This window comes from Gekko japonicus, unplaced genomic scaffold (genome assembly GCF_001447785.1).
Source record: "Gekko japonicus isolate JY-2015 unplaced genomic scaffold, Gekko_japonicus_V1.1 scaffold394, whole genome shotgun sequence".
Classification (NCBI taxonomy): Eukaryota; Metazoa; Chordata; class Lepidosauria; order Squamata; family Gekkonidae; genus Gekko; species Gekko japonicus.
Window position 1 is genome coordinate 1,004,084 of NW_015173135.1, and position 11,926 is coordinate 1,016,009.

Below are 11,926 nucleotides of genomic sequence, written 5' to 3' on the forward strand. Positions count from 1 at the left end.
AGGAAATGCTGTGAAGCGTAAGTTGAGGTTGGCTACACTAAAAATGTATTGCTGCTATGTTTCAGTACAGTGTGTGCATGGTAGGTATCTCACTTTGTTTGTTCTTAGTCCCAAGACAGGGGCAGAGATTCCAGCTTCCAGCATCTCAGCAGATTCCGAGTTGTCCAGCCTTTGCTGTCTATGATGAGAATAAAGCAGAGGCTTCTAGAGCTGAGCTTGTACCACAGCCATGGGCAGCCCCTCCAACAATAAAGGCCAAGGAGAATGACTTGCAGGCAGGACCATGGAACATAGGGAGGGTAAGGAGAAATGGTAAACTGAATTGCTCATAACAGATGGAACATGTGGATGTCTGGAGGAGGCTCTTCTGTTCAAAGTAAAAAGCTTGGTGGGTATGCAGGGATTCATATCCTTAAACTGGGATTTCATTGCAAGTTTTGAATCTGTTGCTTCACACTCTGCTGCAGTTCAAAGAAAAACTCTGGTGGCAGTGGAAATGATGTAAGAGATAGGGAAATATCTACCTGGCTGCTGCTACCTAGGTGAAAGTAGAGTGTAGTGCTGCTTACTATTTCACCACAGGTGTATCTGGTACTTTTGCTGAGAATTCTGTCTAAACTTCTGAGTAGTTGATTCTTTAGTGGTCCTGAAAAGGATCTTTCTTCTGTTCTAGCTTTGTCTTGTCTTGCTATAACTGATCAGTGAAGGGAAAAAACACACATTAGTTTCCTCTTGTGCTGAGGTTGTGAGAGGATGAGGAGGGTTGGTATGGTCCCTGTCTACATGTAGAAGTGGGCTGAGGACACATCTAAAGGGCAGTCAGGCTGTGCAGGCTGGCAATATGTGAAGACACTGAGTTTCTTTTCCTTCAGCGTCCTCAGAACAACATGGACTCCAGTACTGTGGCTCCTGCTGTGCTCCCCAATTTTACTCCATATGTTGAAGAGTCAGCACAGCAACAAACAATGTGAGTTTAGCCTGTTGATTAACTACGAAGGGAAAATTAATCTTTGAAACTCTGCTTCAGGAAACAGAGCAATAGGCACCCATACTATATTTTAGTTTTGTTTTCTCCTGATATAATATTTATGGCTGTGTGACCTTTGTCCAGCAGAATCACTATGGAAAAGTGCTGTCAAGCAAAGACAATGCTTTTGTCATCTTGTGACATCTCTAAGGGGCTAGGCTTCCCTTACATTAAGGTTTGATATAAAAAAAAGATTGTCCCAAATATCTAGGATACACAACTGTTAAGAAATAATTAGGACTAGAACGTGAAACAATAAATCATCTTGTTTGTGTATTATTAAAGCACTTCTAACCCATCTTTCCACCTAGTCCAAAGCAGTTTACAACAAAAGTTAAAAGTAGCTGTTTATAAGCAAGCTATTAGAATAAAACAAAATCAAAACAAACTTGGTCAAATGTCACTATAGGGCTGGGAGAAAACACGTGGTTTTAAAGTCATTCCATTCTCCAAAAAACTCATCGTCTTCTTTGTTATTCAGTTTTTTTGTAATCTTATCCATTTGTGCCATGAACAGAACTTTTTGTATCCATTCTTCAACCTCTGGTACCTTTTCTGTCTTCCAAGGCTGAGCGAAAACACGTGGTTTTGACTGACACCTTAAAGAGAATGGGAAGCTATCCAAGGGCTGGGGGCAGCCATGGAAGAGTGCCTTCTTTCTGGAATTGAGGTTTCATTGAAATACTTTTAGCACAAACACTGTTAGATGAAGTAAGAAATGCTTCCCAGGCATCGTTTGTTTCATTAGGCAAACTATGGCCAGGAGACCAGAAGAACATAACAGCAGTAGAAAACAGGAATTAATGAGATGTGTTGGGGAGGAAAAGAAGTATCTTAACTCATGGGCATGTAGAAATGTTTTTGAAGATTGTTAGTAACTGCTTTTTGTATGCTTAAAAAATTAAAAAGTGACTAAAGTGAATATTAGTACATATGGTATTATATGTTGCATTCTTTCAGTGCTTTTCAAGAATTCTGAGTCCAGTAGCACCTTTAAGACCAACAAAGTTTTATTCAAGGTATAAGCTTTCATGTGCAAGCACACTTCTTCAGATACAGTGAAAAAATTTCCTAAGTCATTACATATAGGAGGGGGGGTTAGTTGCCAGGAAGGGCCAATTAGAGTCAAGACAGAGACTGAAACAAAAAAATGGAAATTACAAGTCCGTACATACAAAATTTTCAATTTTTGTTTCTGTCTGTCTTGACTGTAATTGGCCCTTCTTGGCATTTAACTCCCCCACCCTCTCTCTTCCTATGTACAATGGTTGAGGAAATTGTTTCACTGTATCTGAAGAAGTGTGCTTGCACATGAAAGCTTATACTTTATTTCATTACATTTTTAAATCACCTAAAATAGGTGATGGACAAATTTAAAATAATTAAAACTATAAAACTATCTCCAACGTATTATACACAGTTAAAACAAGGAATGAATTTATGTTTTGTAGTTCCCTCCTAGTCCTGGATTGTTTGTGTTGTGGGCACGGGGAGGGAATAATTCACAAGGGATAGAAGATTCAGGTAGGGCAGGGTGCCAGACATGATGTAAACCATCACTGTTCTCAACCAAAGGCCTGGTGGAACATCTCTGCCTTGCAGGCCCTGCAGAATTGCATAAGATCCTGCAGGGCCTTGATGTTATTTGGCAGAGAGTTCCACCAGGTTGGGGCCAGGGCCAAGAAGACCCTTGCCCTGGTTGAGGACAGCCGGATCTCTCAAGGGCGAGGGACCACCAGTAGGTTATTCTGTGAAGAGCGTTAATGCTCTCCCCAGGGTGTAACAGAGGAGGCAGTCCCACAGATGTTGGTTACAGACCTTTCAGGGCCTTAAAGGTCAAAACCAAGACCTTGAACCTGACTCGGTGCTCCACTGGAAGCCAGTGCAGCTGGCGCAGCACAGGTTGAATATGTGCAGTTCATGGTGTACCTTTCAGGACACGCGCTGCTGCATTCTGGATCAGTTGGAGTTTCCGGGTCAGTCCCAAGGGAAGGCCAGCATAGAGCAAGTTACAGTAATCTAGCCTGGATGTGTCCGTCACATGGATTACTTGAATACCTTGAGTACAACTTTGTTGGTCTTAAAGGTGCCACTAGACTCAAACTGTGTTATGCTGCTTCAGACTAACACAGCTATCCTTCTGAATCTTTCAAAAATTCCGTTTTGGTTCTTGTAGAGGAAGTCATCGGCCTGCTTATTTAAGAAGCAAATTCTCTCATAACCTGCCTTTAGTCTTTGTAAAACTGGAAGTTATGTTTTCAATGTCTTTTCCCAGACTAAAGGGCTTTTTGCCTCTCCTGCATTTCTGATTAATTCCTGCTTTCTACTGCTGTTATGTTCTTCTGGTCTCCTGTCCATAGTTTGCCTAATGAAACCAATGATGCCTGGAAAGCATTTCTTGTTTCATTTAACAGGATTTGTGCTAGTAGTATTTCAGTGAATTTCCCATGTTTTTTGTGGTCTTTCCTTTGCTGGTACCAATATTGGTAGAAACTTTGGAAAGTAGCAACATTTAGGTAGATTCCTTTAACATAAGGTTTATGGCTGCTGCTCATAATACAGGGGACTCACATAATGCTGAAAGCAAAAATTAATGCTGTTAGTTGCTTGCATATGGAATTCAATTTCTAATTTCCTCCTGATCTGTTTCAGAAAGCTGCAATATCACTTCAATTTAATTAGAGATAAGACTTGACTGGTTCCATTCCATGTTTAAAAAAACACACACACACCCGAAACTGAATTGTGCACTTTTCTGATGACTAGTACCTAGTGATAGGTTAACCATATGTATTCTGTCCCCTTCTTACTTGTGTTTCTTGCTGGTTTCTTCAGGACTCCCTGTAAAATAGAGTCTAGTATAAACAGTGTGTTAAGCGCTCGAAAGCCCGGGAAAGAGGAAGATCCGCTACATCGTGTGCAAAGTCATCAGCAAGATGGTCAGGAAAAGAAGGAAAAGCCGATGTATTGCAAAGAGAGAGTATATGCTGGTGTTGAGGAGTTCTCCTTGGAGGAAATCAGAGCTGAAATCTACAGAAAAAAAGATAGAAAGAAAAGGGAAGGTATGCATAGGCCAAAATCGGAAAATCTACTTGTATCTATTATTTATCAAATTTATATCCCTCTCCCCCAGATGGGACTCGGGACACGGCTAACAACATATAAAAGAGCTGATCAGTTCTAGAGAATGCATTCATAATGGTTCATAATGGTCAAAAGAGTAAAGGTCACTACCATTTGAAAATATATGTAATGAAAAAGCACTTTGGCATTATGCCACAATTTAAGCAGATGTCTTGTTTTCATCATAGAATGATAATTCTTCAAGGAATTCTCCTCTTTAAAGAGGATTTTCTAAACCTGGCATTAGCATGCTTCAAGTTCTGGTTTCTTTGCTAGTAGACACTTCCAGCTGCATCGGTGGCAGGTTGCCTGGCTATCACTTCAGGTTACCTTGTAGATTAAATAACATTAGCACTGGAAGGTGGGTAAGGGTTGGTCAGTCAAGGAAAGTGTGGCTTTCCCTTCCCATCAAAAATATTTCCTAATGTTCCACAGTAATCATTCATTCAGCACACCGACCCTGTAAATGTTGATGTGTTGTAACTAGAGGTATGCACTGAAAAAAAAATCAGTTTTTTTCTGATTTGAATATATTGGAGCCCCCAAAATTTGGGATTCCCAAAAAAAACACAAATTCCAATGCCAGTATGTTATTCGGATTCGGGTTTTTTGGAAATCCTGATTTTTTTTTTGTTCCGTTATACCCTATGGGACCATTATAGTCAGTGGGGAATCTATCTGGGAGTATAAAAGGGTCTTGGGGGTCTGCTTTTTTAGGTTAGAGGGACCAAAATTTCAGCATAGCTTCTGGTGCCTCTCCTCAAAAGACCCTCCACCCAAGTTTCAAAAACATTGAATCGGGGTCCAGTTCTGTGGACCCAAAGAAGGTGCCCCATCCTCCATTGTTTTCAAAGGTAGGGGGGGGAAGCAAAAAAACAAAAAAAAAGACCTGATGTCAAACCAGAGAGTCTCTGCAGTAGAAACTGAAGGTTGGGGAAGGGTATTTCCAAGCCCAGCAAAACCAGTGTATGTACAGAGTGGCCTGCAGAACCAGTACATGTACAAGTGCCCAGCAAAACCACTGCCATTGTAGCAATGCCAGTTCAACAGATTGAAGGGGGAAGGGCTGCAAGCACAACACTGACAGTGCATGTACAGATTCCCCAAAGAAGTTGCCCCCATCCTCCATTGTTTTCAATGGAGGGGAAAAAGTAAGTATTTAAGGGAAGGCACTGTGTTTTGCTGGGCACTAGTACATTGCATTGGTACTGCTAGGCACTTTGTATATGCACTGGCTGTGCTGGGCTTGGAACCCTCTTGCTTAGATTTGTAGTTCTGGCATTGCCACAGTGGCACTCGTTCTGCAAAAATCACCCCTCCCTTCAGTTTCTACTGCAGAGACTCTCTGGTTTGACATCATTTTTTGTTTATTCCCTCCATTGAAAATAATGAAGGATGGGGGCCCATAGGATTGGACCCCTGTTCCAATCTTTTTGAAACTTGGGGGTGTTTTGAGAAGAGGCACCATAAGCTATACAGAAAATTTGCCCCTACATTTAAAAACAGGCCACCTGACCCCTACATACTCCTGGGTAGATTCCCCATGATAGCCTATGGGAATCATTGCTCCCCATAGGCTACAATGGAGCTGAAGGCATTTAAAGGTATCATGGTTTCTTTGAATGAGTTTATGAAGCTGCAGCTTCACCCAGAATGGCATTTAAAGGGAGTGCACTCTGTTTAACACTGTTTAACTGTGGCTATCCTGTTTTCCCGGATCATCCTGAATTTTGGGGGGGATTATCCAGAATTCGCTAAGCTCAGTAGCTGAAAATACACCCCTCTGTATCCGTCTGAAAGAATAGCCAATAAATACTGATAAGGTATTTTCCGGCTATTTTTTCTGCTTGGATAGAGCCGTATGCACAACCCCTAGTTGTAATATTATGATTTGGTTCTGCTTTAAGGCAGAATTGTGTGCCATGAGGAGCACAAGGCTGCCACTGAAAATGACCATGCAGTGTGGTTAGAATGTGATGCAGAATAGGTCTAGTTACGTTGTGGGGGAGATGACAACTTGGGACTGTTGTTTTTAGTGGCAGCCTTGTGTATCTGATAGCTTGTAGTTCTGCTCTTAAAATAGCACACTGTAGGAGGTGTTGCTTGCTAACAAATTTGTTATGAATAATATATGGTGTCTTGCCTCCCTTTTGTACAGAAGAGCTAGAGATAATAGCACAGAAGAAAGCTGAATTACAAAGGAAAATTGAAGAGATGGAGAAGATGGTGAGAGAGCAACGAGCTAATCATGATCAGAAGCCATATGCACAGGTAAGTATCCTACCATCTTGCCTGCTTGTGGTATAATAGTAATTTTATACATGTGTATAGGATACAATAACCTGATTCAGATACTATTCAATATGTATTAGGAACGTACTGCTGTCTGCTATATTTGGAGCATGTTTCCTTGTTTATCACAGCAGATAGAGGCGCAGATGCCTGTTGGTGTGACTTCTGACGTGCCAGAAATTCTGAAGCTTCCTATGACACAAAAACAAGCCTCTCTGACAGATACTGTAGCACTTGCTGAAAGACCTCTTTCAGACTGTTTCTCCTTGAAAAGGTAATGTAGAAGGTTGGCTTAGGAGAAAATGCTTTTGCAAATAATATCATGAACTTAATAGGCTTTTTTTTTTTGCACTAAACATTGTAGTGTTTAGGTGATCTGTTTTAGGTCAGAAGACTTTTCAAAGTTGGGAGGGACTGACTGTATCTGTTTTTTTACTTAACTGAGCAAAAACTGCTTATACTTTGACAGCAATTTTGAACTGGATGAAAATGTTCGACACAGAAAGTCAAGCTCTAGTGGTAAGTTCCATTTGCATTGACTCCTACTTGAGGAGAGTCCTGAAATGCTCCCTTGCATGAATCTACCTTTTTGAAACCTGGCCATGTAACCAACAGCACAGACCCAGTACCTGGGGTGGTTTTTCCCAAGAGGGAAACATCCCAAAACAACCTCTGAACCTCCACAAGCAGTGCCCTCATAAAGCCAGGCTTGGCTTAAACAGTGGCTTTTGCTGGGAGGCTAGGAGAACCACATTTTGGCTGGGAAAGCTTAGGCCGAGTGAAGATTCTTCAATCTGGTTGTACTGCCAGACATCCTCCATGCAAGCAACCTTCCCCACAAAGACAAAGGATGGACAAACCTATACTTTTGCCTCAAGCATCTTCTCCTGACCAGATGCCAGGTCTTTTGTTTGTCAAATGCACAGGCAGACAGAGACAATAAGCCACTGGTCACTGTGTCCCCATCATGAATGGAATATGTTATATGTTTCCTGTCCCAAATCTTTTCACACCTGGAACTCAGGAAATACTTCTTGGTAATCCTTACATTTCTACACCTACCTGTTTGTCCATGATATCTGCATTTCTCTCACTTATGCCAGACCCATCAAGGTAAACATTGGCTGTGTATAATCCATTCAGCTTCATCCTGTCAAACATTAAGGATCTCCCCCTTTTTTTTCTGGTACCAGGGAAACACCAGATCGCCCTATTAGATCACAATGGGAATCCCATCAGTCCATTGTGAAACTAGCTACTAAACTTTGACATACCTTCAGGAGACATTTTGGCGTATAAATATACCCAGTCTTGCACATGCCCAGTGTGACTTTAGTTGGGTGTGCACAAAGCTAACACCCCTGAACACAACTCAAGGTCTTCTGTGGTCTCACTGGTTGGTCCACACATCTTACCTTGGATTCCTTCATCTCTTCAGGATAGGTATAGGATTGCCCTGACGTTCCCCAACCCCCTCTATCTTGTCTGCTAACCACTTTCTATATCTTGTATGCTTGCAGCCTCTGATCTGAATGTAAATATCTAGATTATTATTATTAGTTAAATAAAACCCATTTCTGTTACAATTTGGACTGGTTATTGCCTTAAACGAAGGATCTGAAGGGAACTATCTCCTTAATAACAAAATCCCTGTCACCATATCCCTACTATGTCATGGACAGACATAGACACTGAGAGCACGCACTCATCCATCTCAGGGGCTTCCCCCCCCCCAGATGTAACAAAGTACAAACTGATGGGAGATCCATGCTATACCTCAGCCTCTTGCTAGTTCTGCCTTTGTAGCTAATTCCCCAACCAAAGCAAAGGCAAGATATTTATTTAATAAAGCTTTCTTGGGGTAACAGCCAAAGCTTCAGTGAAGCTGTTTAAGGCAAACATCTTGTGTTGTGTTGTGGAGAATACTTCTTTTCCTATCTGATTGGCAGGTTGAGCTTTTGTTCTTATTCTTAACCTTTATCAGAGAACCCCTTGGCTGTAAGAATCCTAATGATTACGTAATAAAGCTCGTCATCTTGATCATGTGCTCTGTTCAGGAGGATTGGTTTATATGCTGTGTGCCAGTAAGCTGTAAAATATTTGTTCTGTCACTAATTAAATGTGGTATTGCAGAGCCAGAGTCTTGCAAAGAACACTTTCCTTTCATGTGAAAAGTCCAAGGATATCCCCAGCGAGTCAAATCTTGGTACAGGGATGAGGGCAGGAAATGATTCTAGTTCCTAGTGGAGGGGATCTGACAGTTGCACATGATTGGCTGGTGCCATGCAGCAAGTTTTTAAGTAGCGTTTTATGGTTCCTGACCTTTCCTCTCTCCAGAACAAATAGAACATGCACAGGAATCCCCTGTGCCTTTACAGATGGAATGTGGTTAGATGCATATAGAACATTGTGCTGATCCATGATTACATGAGACACTGGAACTGGACAGATTTTAATCTAACAAAGCCTTTGTAAAATACATCGTAAGTAGTAGCATTTCAAACTTTCCCGTAAAACTATACGTAAACTATTGGTTTTTGTGTTCCAGATTCTGAGATTCCTCCTTCAGTGATTCCCTCAGTGCCTTTCTCCATATTTGATGAGTCATCTGTTTTGGAAAACCAGAATGTCAGGTAAATGTCAATAAAGTAAAACCCCATCAGAAGAGCAAGTGCCCTCAATTTCTTTTTTTGGAAGGAGGAGTGAATATTCTGTTCTGTATTATAGTCAAGGACTGCCTTTTTGGTTCAGTTTCTTATAACTTCAATTGTTAGGAAACTTTTTTAGACATTTCTACTCTGCTTTTTCAGCCCAATGCAGAGACAAAGTGGCTTACATCATTGCTCTCCCCTCTTCTATTTTATCCTCATAGAAAGAGCCTGTGAAAGTAGATTAGACAGAGGGTGACCAGCCCAAGGTCACCTAGTGAATTTCCATGGCAGTGGGGATTGGAACCCGAATATCCCAGGTTCTGGCTTGACATTCTAACCACTACACTATACTCATTATGTAGAATTCTTGTACAGAATCAACTGTATAAAATGTCATTGGAAAACAATGTTTGTCTGTCACCTTAGTCTTTCTACTGGTCCACCACTGGTATGTGCCAAACGTCCTCTCGCTGTTCGCAAACCTTCAGAAAGTACCACTGCGAAGGAAAACATACCTCCTGAAATTTCTGTAAGTTTCTCAAAGTTGTGTTTGGGGGACCAAGATCCTACTGTCTCTTGGTTGTATCTGTGAGAATAAAGGCTTGTTGTGATCTTACGTTTAAGAACCATTTCACGCATTACTGTGGAGAAAAATGCCAGACAAATAACTATTTCCATGGCATGTGTGAGTATCTTCTGTCCAAATATGCATTTTAAAAAACCATACACTTTTGTCTCCAATAGTATATGACAGGAACTCATGTGCACCTTGCATACCAATAGATCAGGAATGGCTAACAAGCAGCTTGTGGCTGAACTTGGCTACTTAGAGCCATTTATTCTGGTCCGTAGCAGCCTTACCAAATAATCATAATATATATGGGAAAATGTTTGACAGATTTACTTGTAAGGGGAAATTTGAGCGTGATCATTCCCCTCATGTTAACTCTCTGAGCCCTTTCTTTAGTCTTAGAAGACTTTCAGATGTATGTCCTTAGATATATTCTCGTGCAACTCAGTTGGCTGAATTGTACACACACAGAAATGGCTCTCACTGGTGTTGAGGTAGTTTGGTCTGTGATTTCTCTAGGATGAGCTTCGTGGAATTGAACCTCTTAGTGAAGATCCAATTGTTACTGGCTCATATAGGAACAAAACCCTTTGCCCCAACCCTGAAGATACTTGTGACTTCGTTACGGCTGCACACATTGCTTCAACACCATTCCATGGGGTAACAGAACAGAGAAGTCGGGTTGATGATGAGCCAAAGGAAGCATGTCCAGAACCTCAGACCGCATCTCTGAGCCAGCATACAATTGTTAGTGAGGATCCGTATACTGAAGCTCTGTACGTAAAAAAACTGAGGTAACTGAAGAAAGTAGTGTGTTAACAGTCTAGTGCAAATACATGTATTTCCTCCCTTTATATAGTTGCATGATGACTTCAGTCTTTTGCCTGTCTACCAAATGCACTGAAAAGTATGCAGCAAATGTAACTATTGTGGTGCTTGTAAAATAGAACTGGATTCTCATCACACTAGGCATGAAACAATGTTTGAATGCTCATCATGTTAATTGAAATAAATCCTTAATATATACATTTTAGATTGGCATCCTGGGAAGAAGGGATGACAGTAATTTAGAGAGAAGATTTTTTTTATTTTGTTTACAGAACTAAGCATACAGTCATTCTTCTTACCCAACCTACTTGCTGCTTGAAAATATACAGCCTGTCAAGTGTGGGGAGCTAATGATGATTTGCTTCTAGCATCCAAGGAACTTGGGGCAGCATGTGTAACAGCCAACTTTTGATAGGCAGGATCATTCTTTGAAGGCTTGTGTGAGAATTTTAATGAGCAATTTAACAAAGATGTATTGGATCTGTAATACCATCCTTAGGATTTTCATGCCTATAAAGTTACGAGCTGTGCACACAAAGTGAAAGTCCACTCAAAATCTCATCCTGTAGAGTAGCATCTGAAGAATTCTGGTTCTGTGTAGGAGCTCATCTTTAAGGAATACTCTAGAAAAACTAGAAATGTTCTGAATAATTCCTTGCTATAGCATATAGACAGCTCTCTAAAAGAATAACTTAAAACTGTTGTTGAAAAAGTATGCCTGAAAGTTGTATCCAACAGACTTTTCTTTCCCTTCCATGCTGGTAGTCCAATTATGGAAGCAAGCCAGGAAGATACTAGGTCTTCTGCATCTTCAGCTTCCCCTACGCAAACCTCTACGAATACATTTGAACAGATACCAGAGAAGTTGAAACTGGCTCAGAGCTGCACTGATGAAATCACCAGTGACACAGAGTTCTCTAGTGAGTTTACAGTTGTTTTATATATGTTCATCACCCAAACCCTAGATGTACATTGTCTTCCTGAAACTCAACAAGTTTCTTTTTACCTTAATATTGACACTGTAAGATAAGATACACTATTTCAAAAGAAAGATGACTTTGAATATAAGACCACACCTAAAAAGGGAAGCTAATACAGTAAAAGCAGATAATCCTGAATTTAAAATGCCCCCCAAAAGAGAGGAGAGCTAACTAGTATGAAGGCTAGGGCCTTTTCGGTGGTAGCTCTGCGCTGGTGGAATGAGCTCCCCAAGGATATCAGGGCCCTGCGGATTTTATTACAGTTCCGCAGGACCTGCAAGACGGAGCTCTTTCACCAGGCATTCATGTGAGAGCCACATATAACATCTTAACTTAAAGCAGAGCTTTACCCTGGAATTTTTTTACCATTAGTTATTACTACTGTTGACTGACACCTGTGAAAGATGAGATTCAGAAACTGCTGCTCGCCACCTGATATGCAATATCAATGTAT

At 40.9% G+C, this 11,926-nt stretch overlaps 1 protein-coding gene across 1 annotated transcript in view; it reads left to right on the forward strand.

Moving 5' to 3' along the window:
• Positions 1-11,926, forward strand: part of BUB1B (BUB1 mitotic checkpoint serine/threonine kinase B) — a 41,008-nt gene that overhangs the window by 3,261 nt on the left and 25,821 nt on the right. Inside the window, 11 exon segments of the mRNA XM_015422187.1 lie at positions 1-17; positions 109-299; positions 873-967; positions 3,863-4,089; positions 6,309-6,421; positions 6,574-6,716; positions 6,912-6,961; positions 8,991-9,075; positions 9,520-9,622; positions 10,184-10,458; positions 11,258-11,412. The exon segment at positions 1-17 is cut by the window's left edge and continues 15 nt beyond it. Of these exon segments, the coding sequence (XP_015277673.1) occupies positions 1-17; positions 109-299; positions 873-967; positions 3,863-4,089; positions 6,309-6,421; positions 6,574-6,716; positions 6,912-6,961; positions 8,991-9,075; positions 9,520-9,622; positions 10,184-10,458; positions 11,258-11,412 (1,454 nt within the window).